The sequence below is a fragment of the Lepisosteus oculatus genome, chromosome 27 (genome assembly GCF_040954835.1).
Source record: "Lepisosteus oculatus isolate fLepOcu1 chromosome 27, fLepOcu1.hap2, whole genome shotgun sequence".
Lineage (NCBI taxonomy): Eukaryota > Metazoa > Chordata > Actinopteri > Semionotiformes > Lepisosteidae > Lepisosteus > Lepisosteus oculatus.
In genome coordinates, this window is record NC_090722.1 from 11,589,951 (window position 1) to 11,611,290 (window position 21,340).

The 21,340-nt window shown below is 49.8% G+C and overlaps 1 protein-coding gene across 2 annotated transcripts; it reads right to left on the bottom strand.

Moving 5' to 3' along the window:
- Positions 1–814: 814 nt before the first annotated feature.
- On the bottom strand, positions 815–15,025 carry ncam3 (neural cell adhesion molecule 3). 2 transcript variants are annotated; one of them, XM_015336473.2, is made up of 16 exons: positions 14,921–15,025; positions 11,901–11,978; positions 11,257–11,466; positions 10,059–10,202; positions 9,430–9,573; positions 8,880–8,997; positions 8,414–8,568; positions 7,711–7,841; positions 7,084–7,228; positions 6,784–6,951; positions 6,504–6,623; positions 5,648–5,772; positions 5,094–5,268; positions 4,549–4,762; positions 4,175–4,288; positions 815–3,248 (listed from the first exon to the last, which is right to left on the bottom strand). In XM_015336473.2, exons 1-16 carry the CDS (start codon positions 14,982–14,984, stop codon positions 3,194–3,196), a joined length of 2,160 nt encoding a protein of 719 aa, XP_015191959.2. In that variant the 5' UTR covers positions 14,985–15,025; the 3' UTR covers positions 815–3,193. The 2 variants fall into 2 exon arrangements, with proteins under 2 accessions (XP_015191959.2, XP_069040707.1); XM_069184606.1 differs by lacking the exon at positions 4,175–4,288.
- Positions 15,026–21,340: the final 6,315 nt, after the last annotated feature.

The window sequence follows — 21,340 nt, forward strand, 5'->3', positions numbered from 1 at the left end:
GTGCACTAAAAGAGTTACTCACAGTCTGGACACACATCTCCTGATGAGCTTGTTCAGCCTGTTGGAATCCACTGCTCTAATCCCAGAGCCCCAGCACACCACTTCGTAGAAAATGGCACTCGCTACCACCGACTGATAGAACATATGTAGCATCTTACTACACACATTGAAGGACCTGAGCCTCCTCAAGAAGTGAGCAGTACTGCAGATGGTGACGTCGATCAATGATTTTTTTCTTGTCTTTTTAAGAGTGTTTCACAATCGTTTACACATTGTTTGAGACTACACTCCCTATACTCAAAACTATAAACACAAATGGCAAAACCTTTGCCCAACTGGGCAAACAGCAGAAATGTCAAACAAAATTAAACATTCTTCTCTTCAAAAACATGTTATCTTCCATCTGAACAAAACGTTGTGTTTAAAAGACACAGATAACCCATTTAACAAATAGACCCTACAGAGTAGCTGCTTAACATTCTCAGCATTTCTTGCAACCACTGGTGCGAATCACGACTAGGTCTCCTGCCACTGTTCCAGTTACGCCAGGTTTGTGATTGGAAATTGAACAATTGTACCCCTCAGGGTTTTCACTGGAGGAGTGGGGGCTGTTAATTGATGAATGGAGCTCACGCATTAACACCCAAAAGCAGGTGATTTTACTGATGACAATTCTGTGAGTGTGAGTGAAGCTCTGCTCATTCCTGATGAAACCGTGTTCCTTCAGGTAGGGAGGAAATCTATCAGCTGCTCTGGCCTCGAGCAGGAAAGTCTGGACCTGCGGTCTGGAACTGAGCAAACTGAGACAATGCTGTTTGTTTCAATTTTGAGATATTTTATTTTACAAAACAATGCATGTAATAACAGTGTATATACACACAATGTACAGTGCATGATACAAAATAGGTAAAGTCCAAAAACAGTCTTATTTGTACAAAATACAAGGAGAGATCGTTTGGTTACAAGTACAGTGAACAGGAGGTGGTGAAATGTCACTGCGGTTGAAATTCTGATAAAGAAACGGCCTGATCCCTCACAAACATAGTGAGGGATCAGGCTCCAATACAATACGAGAGCCGGCAAATGTCAGACTGTTCTACTGAAAATGTATAGGGGTGATTGAATCATTCATTCAGACTTCAAGCATGGAGAAGGTCTGACACACTTTCCAAAATCCTCTGGATCAAAGAACTGAATTCTGTGCTGAGGAGGAAGAGACTGAAACGCTCAAAGACCAAAGAGCTGTCGAGTGTTTAATGAATAACAAATTTCAGAAATGCCTGCACAGGGAGGTGGGGGACACATCTGAGCGTCACACAGGTTTTGCTGATGGGATTCGGATGCCTGTGTCACGCAGATATCAGTCCCACCCCAGTTCCTTCTCATCGGCCAGCGGGGACTTCACCTGGACTGCTAAGAGTGCAGTGTGGGTCAGCTGGGGTGTTGGAAGGGTTAATAGTTGTGTTAATGGAGGGTTTTAATGAGTTCGGAGTGACACATGTTCACAGGGGAATAGAAGAGCACTCTGCTGCAGCACAACCACTCAGACCTGGTGTCTCCTGACTGCCCTGATACACAGACATAACAGACACTTCTGCGGAATCGCAGGAAACGTCAGAAATAAAACAGGAAGTCTACGGCAAGCAGTGAACTACCAGCATGAATGGTAATTCCTTGCGTTATCAGCAAGAAGATATGCTACGTTTATAAACATATACATCAATAAATATAGTACACATAAAAGTTTCCATAGCTTATAAAAGGAGCTGCGCTTACACAATTTTCACCCAATAAATAGAGGCAGTAAGACGAAGTGCTTGCGTGAGTCCCGAGGGTCAGCTGTGAGTACAGACTAAGGGCTCCTGCCTGGACAGCCTTCATTAAACAAAGGGAATGTTATCTACAGGCTGTGTTGACACGGCTGCTGTTTCCTCTGAGAGATGAGAGAGTTAAGGCTGACATCACCCTGGAGTGACGAGGGTGGGTGACCCCGGAGCTGAGCCATTGCCAGAATTGTCCAAGGGGTCTCAGGGCCCCCCACTGATTTTCATATTCTGAGACAGGGGTTTGTATTAATATGGCTCCTGGGGCATCCAATTAAAGATGCTGAGAGAGAAAGAGACAGAGGGATTGTCTGTACAGGGGATGTGGGAGTGCCTGGATAGTGCTGGTTTGTTCAAATAAAATCTCTACATGGAGAAAGTAAACCTAGTCTGCATACTGTTTAGGACTGATAAGGCCAGAGCATTTCAACATCTACCCTCCCATTTTGCTCATCTGTGGTCATTGGTTGCTTTCAGGCTCCTTCTTGTTTTAAATGGGATACAACAAACAGAAACTGCCTCAAAAAAGACTTCTCAAAGCTCAGCACCAGGGAGAGGCCCAGGGAAGGAATTCAGTGTCGCACTCATTGGCCAGACCTGTGGTGTGACACTGAAACTCTTCCCCTACGCACCTTCCCCTCAGAGGTGCCTTCGGGACTAGTTGGCCCTGGGGTGACCAGTGTGCTTGGTAAAAGGCTAACAGGGATCTCTCACCCTAGCAGGCCAATTGGGAAAGGAAATGGTAGAAGAATGCAGCTGACATCAGTCACACTTTAATTTAAAATTTCTATTTCTTCACTGGAGAACTCTCCCATCCGGATCAAATTTCTCCCACACCATTCTGAGGAAACGGAAAGCAAAATTGAACTAAACAATACATTTGTTCCCAGGCTAGTAGCCCTACTTTATTCCCAAAGGTACTCCCATTGGAACAAGGAGAAATCTGGGAACGTCAAGAGCCGTGCAAGAAAACTGGACTTGAGCAATGCTGCACAATACTGCTGTCCATCAAAGGACCATCAGCACTATTTTTAAAAACATGTCAGGATTAAAGTGATTCCTGTATCAGTTTATTTGTAATGGTGTTACAAGCCCAACATAGCCCAGCTGCTTAGATCCTGTAGTCTTGGGAACGACCTTGACCTTACACAGATAACTGAGAAATTGCCTATAGGCTTCTGCAGAAATGTCCCAGTTCTCTCCAGAACATTATAGCCGTCAAGAGATAACTGGGACATTCGTGTAGAGATGTTTAGGCTACCACTGTTAGGTGGTGTGTCTGCCCGTTGTAGTCTATAACTGTGGGACACTGTGAGACTACAAATCCCAGCTGCCCTTGAGGTGCGTCACCTCCTGGCGGGGCAGCAGCGTCAAGCCTCAGTGAAGGTGGCAGCGTTTGACTGCTCTTTCTTCTGCGGCAAATTCCTAGCAAAGGAAGGAGAAACAAGCTGTTTTAGGATGTTGTGCTCATCAGGGGACACGACACAATACATGCTGACATTACTAATGGCAGGTGCATGCGCTTGTATCGTCCTCTGCACCCAACTTCCTTAAAACAAGCAAACCGATAGCCCAATTCCGATGGCAGGCAACTTTCTGCCTCAATAAAGGTGAGAGGCAACAGTTGAATGATCTATTGCCATGTGGGTATTGAAAAATGGCCGCCAAGCTCAAACTCCAGCTGTGCAAACACAGCAGCGCACTCCTCTGGGACAGAACCACGCCGCCCTGTTTCCTGATGTTCCCCTCATGTCAGTCCTTGCTTGTCCTGAGCCCAGCAGCAGGGGCTGCTGCAGGGGCTGCTGCAGGGGCGCCTCCTATAGGCTGATTGTTAACCAGGACGGATGTTGAGGGATGTGTTGCACAGGCATTGAAGCAGCAATGGGCTTCAGATGACTACGCCACACTAATTCTCCTCCCCCGGTCACCCCCCATAAGATGGATGTGTGAGACTGTCTGCAGTTTTAGGCCTTGCAAGCCCATACGTATGGGAGACACAAAGCAGCTTAAAGATCATCCCTTTGCTAACATTTTTCTCCACTCTGCCCCAGTGAGTGTCGTTCTGTAAATTTTTGCAGGATAGTTATTTGTGGTGGAAAATGGTCCAAACCAGCAACAACAATGGAGGATGAGGGGGCGTGCAAGGAAGGACAGCGGGAAACAGCAGACGGCCCAGATCACGCCCTTGAAACGTTGCTCATTTCTCACACGGCTGGATGTTTGAGGAAATCGGTGCTGCCTTGGGGTTGTGATCCCTTAACCGGGCTCTGGCATCACCCCACGGCCATTTTTCATGGAGCGCAGTGTCCTGCGTCCACCCTCTTCCCCCCTAATGGGGGGGGGTCACCTACTCGAACTTGGTGAGGGGCGCTTTGTCGCACGTGACCTCGGCCTGCGCCCCGCTCTGCGGTTTCGGGATGCTGCACCGCCGGGTGCTGACCCCTTTGAGCTTCACCTCGCTGCGGCTGAAGAGAAGGGACACAGACGCAGAGGCTCATAGCAGGCGGTTCACACAGGACAGCCCCAGGTGGCACAGACAGGCAGAGAACTGCTGGTGCTCACAGAGAGACAGAGTGTCCCACAGCACTGATCACAGCACAGCAGAAACACACAGAGAGGAGACTGGCTGTTAGGGACAGAGTGTCCCACAGCACTGATCACAGTACAGCAGAGACACACAGAGGGGAGACTGGCTGTGTCCCACACGCTGTCTAACTGGACTTACACAGTGGAGATCTCGGCCTCCTCCGGGTCCAGGCCCTTGGTGCCTCTGGGCCTGCGCCCCAGCAGGTTGACAGCGATGCACATCAGCATGCCGCAGCGGTTGGTGTAGAAGCAGGTGGCATCTGCGGCAATCAGCACCACCAGGAAGATCACCATGACAATACCCACAATGCCCCCCGTCCCCATGCCCGACTTCTGAGGGGAAGACCTGGCGTCTGCGGAGGGAGGGAAAGAAAGGTATGAGGAGGGAGGGAGGAATGAGCCAGGGAGACAGAGAGAAGGAATGGGACAGGGAGGGAGGTAGAGGGAGAAGCTGGCACAGGAGATCTTGGACCTGGCTGTTGTTGGCACCTTCCAGCAGAGATCCCTGCGGTCGCTCCAGTCTGCTCCCCTGCAGGACTTCCTGCCACCAGCTCTTGAACTGCTCTGCTGACTCCGCCCTCAGTCCAACAGTTAAGGAGCCAGTTGCCACAGACCTCTGTAGCAGGGTGGATTGGAGGGGCCGCCCCCTCCGAGAGAGGCTGGGCACGGCGGGGAGCCACGCACCTTTGGTGGAGATGGGCTGGGGGATGAGGAAGGAGATGTTGGCCGGAGCAGAGGTGCCGTTGGAGTTGACAGCAAGGATCTCCACCCCGTATTCCGTGTTATAATCCAAGTCCTTCAGAATCACTTCCTTGGAGTCCGGCGGGAGCTCCATTTCCTTTTCCAGCTGGCTGTCCTCCTGCAGGGACGTGGGCACAGAGACAGGTGCCGAGTGAGAACTGGGCCCCACATCCCCCCAGTGTGCTGGGGCTGATAGTCACTAACCCACCTGGCCCTGGTGTGAGTGGAGTGTGTGTGTGTTTGTGTGCTCTGTGATGGACTGGTGTCCTGTTCAGGATGTACCCTTCCTTGCACCTGTTGCTTGCTGCAGGTTCCAGCTCCCCCATCACCCTGCAGTTAGAAAGTGGGTACGGACTGCAGGCTCTCAAAACCAGAACTTGTTCCTGGTGCCAATTTATCACAGAAAAAGCATCAGGAGGTCTTTCCATTGATATAGCCCATCATCAGAGAAGACCATGCAAAGGCAGGTGAAGGGGTTAGGGGCTGGTCTCACTCACCGATCTGTAGCGGACAATGTATTTAATAATGGGCTTGCCCCCATCGTCCAGCTGCTTGAAGGGAATCCTGTAGGTGTTGCCCTCAGATGTTCCCTCTTTAGATATCACAGGCTTGTCAGGCTCCCCTGAAAAGAGACAGAGAAGATATACACTCAAGAGCACTGGACACTGCAGAGCAGCAGCCCCACTGTGAGTCTGAGAGAGGTGGACACACACTGGACACTGCAGAACAGTAAAAGACAGAGAAACTAACAGGAAAGGATAAAATCGTGTTCTAATAATTTGCTGTGCTTATGAACCAGAGAAGAAACTCCACTACCCTGGCACGTGAAACGTTGGAAGCATGAGAATGGTAACAATAGAGGAAGGTGGCCGGTGTGGTAGTTGCTAGGTTACCTTCTGCGAGGGCGGGAGCCGATGGGAATGACATCGTGGAGTGAGATGACGTCACCAGGAAGCAGATGATGTCATATGGGAGGTCGGGTGATTGCGAGTGAGTGATTGGGTGAAGGAGAGATGGGCAGAGCCAATGAAGGGAGATGGAATTGAGCCAGCAGATAAAAACAACAGAAACAACAGTCACAGTCAGGAGCTGGAACACGCAGGATATATTCAGATCTTTGGGATATAAATCACCAGAACTCTCAGTCACAGCTGGTCTAATTATTTAATTAACTGAATAATTCTTAAGACTTCTAACCAGCCTTGAAGTTTTATAGGAAATTGTAGTTTGGCTGTAGTGATATCTGAATTAGGTGAATTGTTGAATTGACGGCTCAGGTCAGAAGGCACCAGTTACAGTCCTTCTCTACTTGTGTGGTGTGGATGGGCGGCCCGGCGGCTGTGCGGTACTCACTGATGCCCACGGTGCGGACCGTCTGCTCCTGGGACACGTTGCCCTCTCCCACCCCGTTGATGGCGGAGAGCCGCACGCTGTAGCTGGTGTACGGCTGGAGACCTGTGATCACCAGGGCATCTGCGCGGATAAACGCAGGCTCAGACCTTGCAGCACCACCAGGGGGCTCTGCCATTTCCTGCCATTATCTCTCTCCCTCTCCACACACCCCAAACAGCACCTGTGTCTCTGACTTCTCTTCCCTGTTCCGTCTCACCCCGGCTCTGAGCAGAACACCTACCGCCGGCACCGACGAGCTCCTGCCTCCACTCGCTGGCTGCCACCTCCCTCCACTGCAGGCGCAGCTGGAGCAGCGGGGAGCCCCCGTCGGCCAAGGGCGCGTCCAGGGAGAGCCGCACGGAGGTGGGGCTGGCGTGGGCGCGGACCTGCTGGGGCGCAGCCGGAGGCGCTGGGGGGCAGGGAGGGAGACGCAGGGATCAGCACCAGGAGACACACGTGGGACGGGGCTACCGCGCGTCAACACGGAAACCGAGGTGTGCCATGTGTTGTGATGCTCCTGTAATACGGCAACAGGACTTACTCTGCAGGCTGAGGTCCTGGGACGCTTTTCCGACCGTGTTGCTGGCGATGCAGGTGTACATGCCGCCATCGGAGGGCACTATTTGCCTCAGAGTGAAGGTGGTGGACCTCGTGTCCTCTCTGATGTCCATCCGGTCACCGGGCCTCTGCACACAGCGACAGAGAGAGACGGCTGTCAGTCCCAGACACAGTGACAATCCGGGGAAGGGGTCCAACCCCAGTTTCCGCCCTCCTTTCTGAAGGCTCCTTTTCCCCTCCCTTCGCCTTCCTCTTTCCTGCAAGGCCTGCCCTGCATCTGCCCATGTCTTAGCTGCTCTCGTGTCGCTGGCTTGCTGATCCCTAACGTTACTCTCACAAGTCTCCACGGACCTATTGCCTCTTCGAGTCAGGGGTCCTTGCTGTGTGGAGTTTGCATGTTTTTATGGGTGCTCCCAGTCTCCTCAGACACTCTGACTGATGTGCATAGCGCCTCAATGTGTAGGAGTGTGTCCTGCAGTGGGCTGGTGTCCCGTCCAGTGTGCAGTCCTGCACTGAGCCCTGTGCTTCTGGGATAGACTCCTGCCTGCCGCAGCCCCAAGCAGGCATTGGTGCCCGTCCGTATTTGCTGCTGCCAAATAGTGGCACTCACCAAAATCTGGCCGTCGCTCTTCCTGACCCAGTGGATTGTAGGGGTGGGGTCACCAGTGGCCTGGCAGGTGACGGACACTGTCTCGCCGGGCTGAGCCTCTCTTGTGCCCAGCTGCTGGACGTCGGGCCTCACTGGAGCAGCCCGGAGAGGGACACAGTCAGGATTCGCAGAGAAACACACACCTCCTAGATAAAATCTATGCAACTTTGCTCAAAGATGTGAAACACATCCTGTAATACCAATATCCAGAGTCTGGTGTTTGATTTCGCAGAAACCCGGACATCTAAAATAGAACCTCTTTTACAGATATGAAAGATCACCAAATAGGTATGTGAAATCAGGAAGGCCAGATTAAGAGAGGTTAGTATTTTTCCTGCTTCCTTCTTGTTTCAAGTTTCTGCTCTGTCATGCCCTCCTGTTTGTGTTCAGAGCCAGTCTGTTTCTGTAAGGTTTCTGCCAAGATTATTTCTTGACTGTTCAGAAAATCATTACACCCAAAGGTGCTTCTGTGGGAAGAAACTTGTGGGGATGTTAATCATTGTCACACCACCTGTGCATCACTGAATCACTTCCCCCTCTCTGACCTCACCACACAGGATGTTCCACCCTATAGAAAATCTTTCCAGAAAGGATTTTGATGTTGCAGGAAAAAACAGCCGGGCTGAACCCGTTAGAAGGACAGAATAGCCAGGTCAGGCAGTACCTGAGACTCCCAGAACGATTCTGCTGGAGTAAGTGCCGAAGGCGTTGGTGGCCGTGCAGTTGTACACCCCCTCGTCGTTCTTGCTGACCGAGTGGATGATGAGCTCGCTGTGGTCTGAGTTAAACTGGTACCTGCTCTGGTCAGACCTCTCTGGACTGCAAGTGGTCAGAGTCAGGGAGAGGGAGAAGGCAGGGTAGTAAACACACACTGGCTACTGCAGCACCAAAACACTCAAACACAGTGCTGAGCCTCAGCAGAGGAGCTTGTGAAGCCAGCAGACATGATGGCTTTGGGTACGAGTGACAACAGACAGCGTGCTGTGCCTGAACTGAAGCCATGTTGAACAAAATAACAACAGAACAACCACCTGGTCAGAGGTAACAGCCAGTAACCAGCCAGTAACACCTCACCACTTCTCTGGAGAGAAAGAAGCAGGAAGAAAGAGGAGAGGTCAGCTCAGACACACCTGGCCCAGCTGATGCTCGGAGGAGGGTGTCCACTGACTGGACAGGTCAGAGACACATTGGAGGCAGGACCAGCCACCACACTCTTCTCCTGCTCATGGGTCCTCATGTGGGGTGGAGCTGGAGGGGAGGAAGGGGACAGTCAGAGACACGTCCACTCACACACAGACCGGTCTCGGCCTTATCTCTGGCGTTCAGCGCTGTTGATCTGGTGTCTGAGCTGATCTTCAGTCCCTTACTCACTGTGATCCACTGTTTCCTATTCTCTTTATCCAGTACAGGGTCAAGGGGAGCTGGAGTCTATCCCAGCAAGCAACAGGCACAAGGCAGGGTCACTCTGGACTGGACGACAGTCCATCACAGGACACACACACACCAGGGCCAGTTTCCCCAGAAGCCAGTTAACCTGTGAGAGGACACCGGAGCTCATTCACTGGCAGTGTAATCAGAAACAGAATGCAAGTCCCCCTCTCCCCCTGATCCTGAATGTCCTGGCACAGTTACCCCCCCCCTTCCAGGCCGGTCAATGCTGGTCTCCTGATGACCACTCACCGTTGACCACTACGGAGACCGAGAGCTTGGCCACCTCGTTGCGCTCCTTGGCCTTGATCCAGGCTTCACACACATATGTGCCGTGATCCACACGGCTGATGTTCTGGATCTGGAGGCTGTTGCCGGGCAGGATGGAGATCCGGCCTGGAACAATAAGAGAGATGAGAAGTTCTTGTACCACTGGGGATGAGCGTCACCGCAGTCACACGGCCACCCACCTGCGCTTTCCAAGGGCGCCGGGGTGCGGTCAGTCAGTCTAAAGAAGCTTTTCGAACAGCTTCCTTACAGATTTTAACAGGAAACCCATCACAAACAAAGCCAAAGCATCATAAAGTGCTACATTTCTTAGTGTTGCGAGCCATTTTATATATTTTTTGGATACGAATTCTGCCAAGTCCTCCTCATCTAACAGTTCTTTATTTCATAAGTTGTACTTTTAATTTGCTGTCAGTTGAACCACACTCACGAAATTTTAAAAGTCATAAACACAATTAAACCATTTTGAACATTTTCTACAAGTTATTATGACGCAGACATAACAGCTGGATGGGGAGTAACGTGTAATTACTTCCCCGTCCTCCTTCCTGTTCCAGTTCAAAGGTTAATTTGAGTGCCATCAGGCGGCTCACCGGAAGTACTGTCAATCACGCCCCTGTCTTTGAACTTCCAGGTGACAGTGGGCATGGGGATGCCCGTGACCTCACAGGGCATGGTGGCATCTTCGCCAGCGAGGAACTCGTAGTAGGAAGTGGTGGTCAGGATCTTCGGCTTCACTAATGGTGGGAACAGAGGAGGAAACGACGAGTAAATAAAGGAAAAAAGAGTCAGAGAAAAAAGGAGAATTTTCACAACATGGAGGCTCCTTGTGGACAACACAGTGGTGCAGAGGTTCACCCCCTTATCTCGGAATTACGAGATAGCAATGCTTACGTCAGTGTGTGTACAACCTGTTACACATCGAGAAGCCACCATGAACTTGGCTGGCACTTTCGGATTAATGGCCGTGTTAATGTCCAGCGCTGCAGAAATTGTACAGATTTCGACTGGGGTTTTGCCATTTTTAGCAAATATGAACAGAATCATTATGAGCTTAAGGACCACTTTTGTGGGATTTAGAGATCAAAGCAATGATGGTTCCGTTATGAATAGTTATACATACAACCAGTCCCACTGCTTAACTGTAAGCCTGCACGGAGTGATATAGGTATTATATGACAATTCTGCTATCGCGTACATGAGAATTACTATGAGAATTACTATCGCATAATTACAAGATAATTTTCTCATCAGTGTGAGATAAGGACGAGGATGTTTTTTTTCCTGGGTGGCAGCAATGTTATTCTGTAGTTGTCCAATCAGTTGTGAAGAATCTAGACTAAATGCTTTAAAAAAATTATCTCCTAAAAGTCAAGATGCATATTCTTTGCCTGAAACACATAGCAACTGCTGTCCGTTCATGATTTCACATAACACCTATGCAGAACTTGTAACAACATGTTTTGTGAATGCTGAGTTCTAGGAAAAGTGCCACATAAGGAGGTCTTTCCTGTTAGACCAGCATAAGAATGGAAAGGACTGAGTCGACAGATAGCAAGTCATATGATGTACGTGCTAATACTTTGTTTGTTACACTGTATAAAAAGACTAACTTTATAACCGTTCAGAAAGACTAGCTTTTACAAGCTGATCTCCCATATGCATACGAATAAACAGCCCTTCTTTCACCAACACCCGGACTCTGACATTTTAATGTTTCTACAGTTGGTACAAAATGTAAGAATCTCATCCTGGTTAGATACTAGACCAAGCAGGTAGGGCTTCACTCACTGATGATGGTGATAGTCTGTTTGGCCGTTTTCACAATCCCATCCTCAAATTCACAGGAGCAGATGTAGGTCCCTCCATCTTCTCTCCTAGCGTTTTTTATGGTCAGCTTGGATGATACTTCGTCAATCTTGGTTATGACAAAATTATCTTGGCCATCCTCGATTTCTTCTTCATCCTTGTGCCAAGTGATGGTACCTTCTCCTCCCCTGGCTGAAATCAGAAATCAGGAAATACTAACGATGGGAGTCCTGTCAGCACCTCTGGCTGGTTTAGTAGTTAGTGGAGCTCTTTAATCTCAAAATCTCATCCAGCTGGTTCTTAAAAGAAATCAGGATATCAGACTGAACAACATGACTGGGGCAGATTGTTCCACACTCCCACCAGCCTTTGTGTAAAGACGTATCACCTGTTCTCAGCCTTACATGCTCTTCCACACAGTTTGCTCTTGTGCCCTACATGATGAGCTGGGATTAGGGCTGGAGACAAAGCAGAGGCAGAGAAGACGCCCGCCATCCCACCCGTTTCTGTGTCTGCTGCAGGGGGAGGGAGGGGCACAGGAGGTCTGCGAGGTGGGACAGAGGAGGAGGCCCAGGCTGTCCCAGGACACAGGGGGTGAGGACGGGAGTGGGCGGCTGGATCCTTACCTTTACAAACCATGAAATGTGAGTTTTTGAGCTCGACGTCTCCGGAGTTGGACACGATCTCCAAAGACTTGCCTAACCCTGCGCACAGAACAAAAAAAAAGAGAAAAAACTTTTTTGAAGCTCACAAGACAAGCTGAAACAGCAGCTGCGACCCTCCAGAAACTGGTGCCCTGAGCCACTTGCACAGTTTCTATCACTGCATCTCCAGCGACCCTCAGAGCACACCTCACAGTCCTGCGGAGGGCCCCCCCGGGGGAGCTGCGGGCCTGGAAACTGCTCGACTTGTAGTTTTTCAGGGCTGATTCGGAGTACTGCCCCCCGTGCAGCTCGGATCCGGACACATGGGACTAGCCCGGTGTCCGAGGAAGAGAGGAGTCTATAAATACCCAGGCGGACTCCCTGTGCGGCTTTGATATCTTCCTGTATGGAGAAGGGCTCTGGCGCGGTGTGTCTGAGCCGGGCTCTGTGCCAGATCCTCCCGACACACTGAGCCCCGCAGCTGCTACTGGTCTGCATTCGTGCCCGCCGGCTCCAGCCCACTCCTGCAGCCCGGAGAGCGGAGCTGTCCAGAGGGGCTGCAGCTCCCCGCAGACCAGTACAGAAAGTCTTGGACCACATGTGAGCTTTGATCAACTGTTCATGATCAACGTTAATTGGCTCCAGTGAAGCCAGTGTGCGCAGCTGTGGTGTTTGAGGCAGGTGAGATGTTTGGATTTTAATTTGAAATAATCGCAAAAAGGCTTAATCAGCTCACCTGCTTCAAGGGGCAGAAACTAATTGTGTGGAGTTCAATTACTAACCCTGGGCCCAGAGAGCCACAGTTCAGCCGCATCTGTAGGTTAAATTTATTCACACTACTAAAACACCAGTTTCTAGAGCTGTGGATCAGCTCCACTGCATACAGTGAAACAGCTTAAATGCAAGACAGTCAACCCTCAGTCTAACAGACTGATGGGGAAGAGTATCTGTGATTGCTGAATGTGTGTCTTCAAAAATTACATTTTTCAGCCACAAAACATACTGTTATATGAGAATATTTACACTATATGAAGGTTTTCTGGATCTTTTGACATATTTTAACAATTGCAATTAACCCAGTCAATGGAAATTAGTCTTGTGACTTTTTATCATAAATATACAAACTGTTTATTACATGTGTTGTAAATATATGGTATAACATTTGCTAAAGCTTACAAAACAAGAATAACACCCATCGTAAACAGTTGGGCTGATCATCAGTAGCTCACAGGTTGTTGCCAATCTTCAGAAACAGGTGACCTACAGGACTGGGGCTCCTCAGGACCAGAGAAAACCATCCACCCACCATTTCTCCCAGTTCAGAGCTGTTTAGAGTTTTATTTAAACTTGTGTCTTTGGTCAGTCATGAGTGACAACAATCGTATTGCTCAGGTACAGTTTCCAACACCTACAGCGTGTAAAACTTTTCTTATTCTGACTAAACAGCTCTTAGAAGTCGATCAATTACTGATGAGCAGACTTGGGTTGGAATGATGTGTGCGATTAATTTCTGTACCGGACACGCCCACCTGCTGAATGGCCGTGTGACTAGAAAGACGTCCCGCCGTCGCCTATAACAAATGCGGATTTCTTGCGATGGCAACATGCTACTGCTTGTTAAACACATCGGCTTGCTTGGCACCGTTTCTCGGGAGTAGGGGGTGATGCATCGGTTAGGAGAGCACTCAACGATTCAAATGTCTTACAGAGTTCAGTTTAACTCGCATAAAATACCGACAGTGCTGAAGTCGGATATCGTTTTGTGCCGCATTTATTTAACTCGTTTACACGGTACAAACCGATATCCTATTTCAGCAGTGCAGGTGATTCCGACTCGGAGAAACTGTCCCCAGGACGAGTCTGACTTCTTGCTGTGGCGAAGGTGCTCTCCAGCCCATACAGCCGGACTTGGTCTTTCATTCCTAATCGAGGCTACAGACCTACCGGATTCTCAGCCCCGCGCTCTGGTGCTGTGCTAAGATCAATAATATTAGTTTGATTAATTCAGCGCTTAGTTGGACTGATACATCGCTTGAGGGATCTTTGCAAGTTATTTTTCTGCTCAAAGGCGGGTGTTCGTAAATTACTTATTTTTATTGTTACGAACTTACAGTAAACAGCTTGTAGGCAAAGTCCGTTGTTTTTAGGAACTGAAAGTATTAAGATCTTTTATCATCAAGCTGAATCACAGGAGTTCAGTTATTGAAAACAGCGCTCTGCTAGAATGAAAATGAACAGGTTTGAGAGTCCCAAGTACTCAGGATGGGAACTTATTTTGTTGGTTGTATCTCTTATTCTTTTGTGTGGAGACATTACAATTACTTTCCATTGAATATGTATCATGACCCAACTCCTCAAAGCCTGCTTGACAGTTTCGTTCAGCTCTAGAGCTGCAGTGAAACCGCAGCAGACACAGAGCTGACTGTCCGGGTTCAAGGAATTCAAGGAGGGAAAATAACGGAGCTGCTCCCAGATTATCACAACGGGAGAGTCGCAGAAATAGCTACACGTTGGTAAAAAAAAAGAGAGAGACAAACGCCTTGAACGATTTTTAGTAATAAAACGTTTATAGTTTTTGACTTAACTGTTTGTGTTATTCCCCGTTCGAGAAAGAACAGAAATAAAGGTAAAAGGTGATTAAAAAGACACTTTTGTTGGAAAAATCAGGTTAACACAATGACAAACTCAGTTAAACCTGCGTATTTATAGCTAAACTTCAAACGACGAAATCCTCGCCAATCAAATATGTTATTTGTAATTAAATAGAATTGAAGAAAGGAGTGAAATCATTTCAATTTCTTGAACCTTTGTTTATTTATTAAGCATCACTGTTCCCCGAATCACTCCAGCAAACGCATTTTTCCTCTCAGAGAAACCAAGAAAAAATCCGTCGAGTGAAATACCCGAAGCAATCGGAAAGAAAGCGCAACTTGTGCTTTTTATCCACCCAAACTTTCCCCCTGCAGACCGCCGAGAGAAAGCGACAGAAAGCGCAGTGTTACCTGCGGCGACCGCAGCCAGGGCCGCCCAGAGCGCAGCTCTCGTCAGCAGCGCCGCGATGCTCATCCTCTCCGCGCGCAGTGTCCAGGTGGCTCCGGGCACGTGCCGTGTCAGCGGGCTTGTGGCGGACTCGCGGCTGCGCGGACCTTATATAGCGCAGGGACACGCCGGAGACAGCCCGGCCGCGGAAGTGCCCTTTTCCTGAAAGGCTCCTAATCTTCGCGATCTTTGCACGTCCCCACTTCGCACGAGCAGAAGTGGGCTCCCTGCTTCCACCCTGTCGGGCGCCAGCACGTACCCCAAAACTCCCCGCACCGCAGCCGGATGAGAGGGGCTTTTTGTTCCTTGATGATTGGGGGGGGCATTTATATCGCACTTCTTTCTGTAGTGTGCTGCGCGTACAGTGTGCTTTGCTGATAGCGAATCTTTCCTCGTAATTGAAGAGATGCTGTGAAGACTCCGCGTTTGCCAAAGTTAAAGCGGCCATAAATCCCACAGCGACTCGCTGGTTTTGGTTGAGCCTGACTGAAGCGATTTGAGAAGCGTTTCCCCCCGAAATGTTTGATGAAAGATGCGTGTTTGTGACTTACATTTGACAATACGGCTTCACAGAAGCGCACACGAGATGTTCCAGCCCCTTCTAGAAGCGAGAAACTTCTGCTTCTGAAAACCCTCACACTTCTGAAGGCCTATTTCAGCTACATTTCGATATCAGCCACTCAGATCGAATGAAACGATTCAATTTTAAGAAAGCGCATATTTGCGCGCTCCTACATGGCGAATCCCGCTACACGTTTATCTTTAGAGGACAGTGAAAAAAAGAAGACGATTTCCGAAGTAATGCGTTTTTAATCATCCGGCTAATTGTATCCGATGACCTACTTGAATATGCGTCCACTGCATGTAGGATCTTAAAAAAATCGGAATATTTGCGAGCCCAGATCACATGGAATCGCCCCGCAGTGCCTGTGCAGTTGAAAAACCCCTTGCTATTTAAAAGCTACTTAGCAAGATCGATAAAGCAGTCACGGAGTTAGTTGAATGGGAGCAGTTCAGAGGAGTGGACTGGAGTTGCCGCTAGATGAGCAGATACAACGTGTGTTAAAAGCAAGTCGAAACGATTCCAGACGATCTCGTTACTGTTCGCAATTCGCACCGGAGGCTTTGTCGCTGTCTCCGTCAAAGGGTTTTACCGTAATAAGACTCTGCCGCTTCTTTTATCAAGGCCGGAGGGCACCGCGGGAAAATACGGGGAAATGCGTTGCAAACTAAGAACGGGGAGCTCTGTTTTACACAAAGGGTGGTGGGAGTGGAGAACAAGCTGCCCAGCCGTGTGGTTGAAACCGATCCGATGGCTTCTGCCAGGAAACAGCTGTATGAGATCTTGGGATCACTAGACACTCACACTGAGGGCGAGACGCAGGCTTGCAGGCTTGATGCTATCTGATCTTTCAGCAGCCTGATTTCAAAGCTTTGCAGATGTTTTGATCGTCACCCCGAGCGGGCGGCGTCCCAGACTTCAACCGCCCGTGTGGCGGCGGTCACACCGCTGGAGACTACGCGGGAACACCCCGCCAGCTACACGAGTGTGATGTGGACCATACGGACACTGTCCCCTCTCAGAAATACTAGAAACCGTTCTCTTGCCCACAATCTATTGACCTTTTCCATACACATTTATTTCTCATGCTTTTCTCTGCTTTTCTACAGGAATGAGTAAATCAGAAAATGATTTTTTTCGGACATATCTACCGATGCTCAGATATTTTTAATTTATCACTGTTTTACCCTTTAACATTTGTATTTTAATCTATTTTTAAAACAGGGGTAAATACCCTGCTGTTAGTAAGTGTGTTGTTTTCAGAAATCTTTCAAACGAAATGCCCTTTGTTTTTGAGAAGCTCGGTTTTGCTGATATAAAGTGGAAGTTTATTTTATTTTAAATTATATTATATACAGTAGATGTAAACCTCGGTACGTCCGAGTCGGCAATATAATATATAATAAAGTTAACGCAAATGACCACCCGATCGTTTTTCAAAGCATTGAAATCTGTTTCACCTTCATTCTGCATGAAGGTGACCACATAGAGCGCCTTTTCGGTTAAACCCATGTTCGTCCACAGGCGGTTTACAGCGACGTTCCCCGTTTGAGAATGGCATCGTTTCATGGGCATGAAGGAGGACGTTCTATTACCGAACGTGTTCAAAATGTTCTGCATATTGTTATTAGAAATGCAACGTTCTGTAGCCGCCTGTACTTGGAGGTCTGAAGAGTCATTCTCATTGCGCGTAAACTACTGGCGAGTCCGGAGTCCGCACAACCCTGGAGAGGCAGCGCCCGAAACTCTGATCGAGCACACTGACGGGTGACAGGTAGTGACGTTCTTACAGGTGTGACAGGACTTGCATTTCACTGAGACGTCTATGGGCTTGATGGAAGTGTTTCTCAGATGCTCGTTACTATAAAGCCAATGAAGTTCAATGTATAGTTTGCTCTAAAATCATCCAGCGGTTGTACTTTGTGGTGAAAATTCAATTTTCAAGAACTTTCGTCGGACGCTGAGAGTTTGCCTTGTGGAGGTGGGCGAGATGAACACCTGAGGCGCACAGACCCAGGCGACCTTCGCGACCAGCGTGTCACCCTTCTCGTCACCCTTCTATTTTTAACCACTTTTTCGTGCCAAATCCTATTTTTAAAACTTCGATTTCGTTATTGTTCTGCAGGGCGTGTTCAAGCCGTGTCACGGCTGTGAGGAAGCCCCCCCCCGTCAGACCCTCCCCCCCCCCCCAGCGCCGCCCGGAAGCAGAGGACAGCAGTCGCGCGGCGCGGCGCCCGTCTCGGGAGCCGCTCTGTCTGCGCGCAGGTGATGCGCAACTCGGGCCGCCTTCCGGCCAGGACCGTCCGCCTTTCTCTCTCTTCTACCCAATTTGAAAGGCTCGTGTTTAAGCTGTACGGTCCGGTACTAATGAATCGAAGCCAGAAGAACTGCTCACAAAAGTAAACGTAAGCGTATGCAGCATGAATGATGAGTTTAGAATGAAATCACTGGTAAAACTGATGCGTATTGACCTCAGGGAGAGTCCGTGGATTTTACCCCCAGAAAGATTCGTGCAATAGTGCAAATTTACGGTTATCGTTTTGGAAATTACATTTAAAGCAATTCGACGATAATACAAGGCATTGTGTTATTTGTATGTCTATGACAATCACGTTAAATAAAGGAACAAGAACATACAGAAATAATGTTTATTATCATATTATAAACTATATTAAAATGTTTATTATTATAGCAGCAGTAGTAGGCTCGGAAATGATACTTGTTCAGTCAATATTTGTCTGACATCTGACATTACAGCCTCAACTGCGGGAAGCTGAGATAACTTCTGCATTTCCTGCGCGCCCCCGAGCGGCGCCGCGCCTGGCCGGCTGCCAGCGGAGCAGAGCAGGGCTCCGCGTGCGCGCGCGTGTTTGCTTTACCGGCTGCTCGCGTGCCAAGGGCCCGCTCGCGAGAGCCGTGGGTCCTAGTCGCGTTCGAGGGGCGGGGGAGACCCCAGTGTCCAGCACAGGAAAAAAGCAAAGACACAGCAGGTCACATTACGTCAAAAGTTTAAAAAAGTTAAAATTGTGGGGTAAGTTAAGATCTCAGCTTGAAAGAAAACCTGCAGATACACTGACCTCAAGACCAGGACTGGACAGCTCTTCAGACACACTGACTGACTCTCCAGGACGAGGAGCAGGACTGGACGGTCCTGCTGTGGACGATGGGAGAGTCCCAAATAGATCCTGCAGAGCTCTTGAGATCTTGTGCATCTCGCACAGCTGATGGGCCCAGAGATCTCGGAGGGGCCCTGGAGCTGAGAACCCCACGTCTCAGCCAGGACCCTGAAGAGCCCGTGGAAGAGACGGGTCTCGGTTCCGGAGGCCCAGGCTTTGTGGGGAAATCTGAATCGCTGATACCGATGAACAGAAGACAGGTCACTCATCTGACCTGTTGGGTGCTTATTGATCCCAAGATCTTACGCAGCTTTGTCTGAGAGAAGCCAGGGTATCGGCTCCAACAACAAGACTGGGCTACTTGTTGAACACCCCCACCCCTAACTGCGTAAAGACTCAACCCCAGCAAGCAGCAGGCACAAGGCAGGGTACACCCTGGACAGGACACCAGTCCATCACAGGACACACACACACACCCTGGCCAGGACACCAGTCCATCACAGGACACACACACCCTGGACAGGACACCAGTCCATCACAGGACACACACAGACACACACACACCATGGACAGGACACCAGTCCATCACAGGACACACACAGACACACACACTCACACCAGGGCCAGTTTCCTCAGAAGCCAGTCAACCCACCAGTTCGTCTCTGGACTGTGGGAGGAACCCATGCGAACATGGGGAGAACATACAGACTCCCCACAGACAGCAGTTGAGCCCCAGCACTTCCAGGCAGCAGTGCTGAGCACTGAGCACTAAGCCAAAGTGTCACTGAGTGTTACACTGCAGATCTCCCCCCAGTCGCATGGCCTCTGCACCAGAGGCAGTCACTCCAGCAGATACCAGGCTTAGTGGCCAACCCACAGTGCCAGGAGTGCCTGCAGCCAGAATACCCCCCAGGACAGACCCCCCCCCCCGACTTCTCTGAGCAAATAAACAGGTCTCAGAGATAGGAAGACTGCACAGTCCTTGAATCCAGCTTTGTTTTTACGGATGAGGAGAGAGGAGAGAGGGGAAGCTGAAATGCAAACAGGCCAGTTCTGTTCCCGCCTTCCTCCAGCAGCCCCTCCCCGAGCTCCACAGTCTCTGGAGCCGAGACCAGGCCTTTTCCTCTCTCACCGCAGGTCTAAATATACTCCACAGCCCGGGGCAGAGACAGCTGGGGGTCATCTCGCGGCGAGGCCGGGGGGGGGGCTGCTGTCGCAAATGGGGTACAGAGACCCCCATCCTTTAAGCCAGGCCTAGGCTGAGCACAAGTTCAGTGGCAGACTCTGAGGCATGAAGGGGTTTTAAGAATGATTAGCGATGAGAAGAGGCCATTTGGTCCCTTAAGGAGTTTGACTCTCATCCAGCAGTGTCTTGAAAACAAACAAGGGTATCAGTTTGAGAACCATGGCTGAGCAGCGCGTTCCCTACTGCCACCACCCTTTGTGTAGGGACCTGCCTCCTGCTCTGGGTTTAAATCTACTTTAATGCAGTCTCTGCTTGTGCCCTCTGGTCTGTGTTTCACTGTTGATACTAAAGACATCCACTGACGTTTGGAGTTTATCCGAGTCCCTGAAGCCTTCATCACTGACTGTTTTAAATTCAGTCCTGGAGGAACGGAGTCATTGAGCCAGCAGGTGAGCAGCTCACAGCTGCAAGGAGACGTCAGGAAGAGGGGCAGAAAGGGTTACAAATGAGAGGCAGCTCTTCAGCCACATGTAGCTTGCTCAGCTAATTAAACAGAAGCTAATTAATCATGCAGCAGCTCCTTGAACCCTACCTGGAAGAGGGTGTCTGGACCCGTGCCTACATGGACATGGACTGATATACAAACACAGACTGCCAGCAATGATCTCTCACAGGAACAACAACACACACTGATTAAGCATAGTGAGAATGTGAATTGAGTGTCTCAGCCCTGGCTTGGGGGTGGCATGTTGGCGCAGTGGTCAGCAGCATTGCCTCTGGGGCCCTGGGTTCAATTCTGAACCTGGGGGTCTGTCTGTGTGGAGTTTGTATGTTTTCCTTGTGTTTGTCTGGTTTTCCTCCCACAGTGCAAAGACATGCTGGTACTGTAGGTTAATTGCCTTCTGGGAGAGTTGGCCCTGGTGTGAGTGTGTGTGTCTGTGTGTATCCTGTGATGGACTGGTGTCCAGTCCAGGGTGTGTGTGTGTCCTGTGATGGACTGGTGTCCGGTCCAGGGTGTGTGAGTGTCCTGTGATGGACCGGTGTCCCGTCCAGGGTGTGTGAGTGTCCTGTGATGGACTGGTGTCCGGTCCAGGGTGTGTGAGTGTCCTGTGATGGACCGGTGTCCCGTCCAGGGTGTGTGAGTGTCCTGTGATGGACTGGTGTCCCGTCCAGGGTGTGTGAGTGTCCTGTGATGGACTGGTGTCCGGTCCAGGGTGTGTGAGTGTCCTGTGATGGACTGGTTCCAGCTGCCCTGAACTGGACAGCAGTTAGGAAATGGTGGGAGGGAAGCCTTTCTCTCCAGGGGAGGTGATAAGGAGAAAACTGTTCTCTCCCCAGAGGCGGAGAGTAAGGATTCGGTTCACCCACTTCCCTGCCGGGTGTGTCCGGCGGCTGACGTGCGTGCACATCCGGGGACGCTGTCTGCTGTCCCGGGTGGGACGCTGGGACTGCGGCTCCACGCGGCCCATTGTTCACCCTCCATTGTTTGTCGTCCGCGATCTGTCTTTAGAAACCTGGC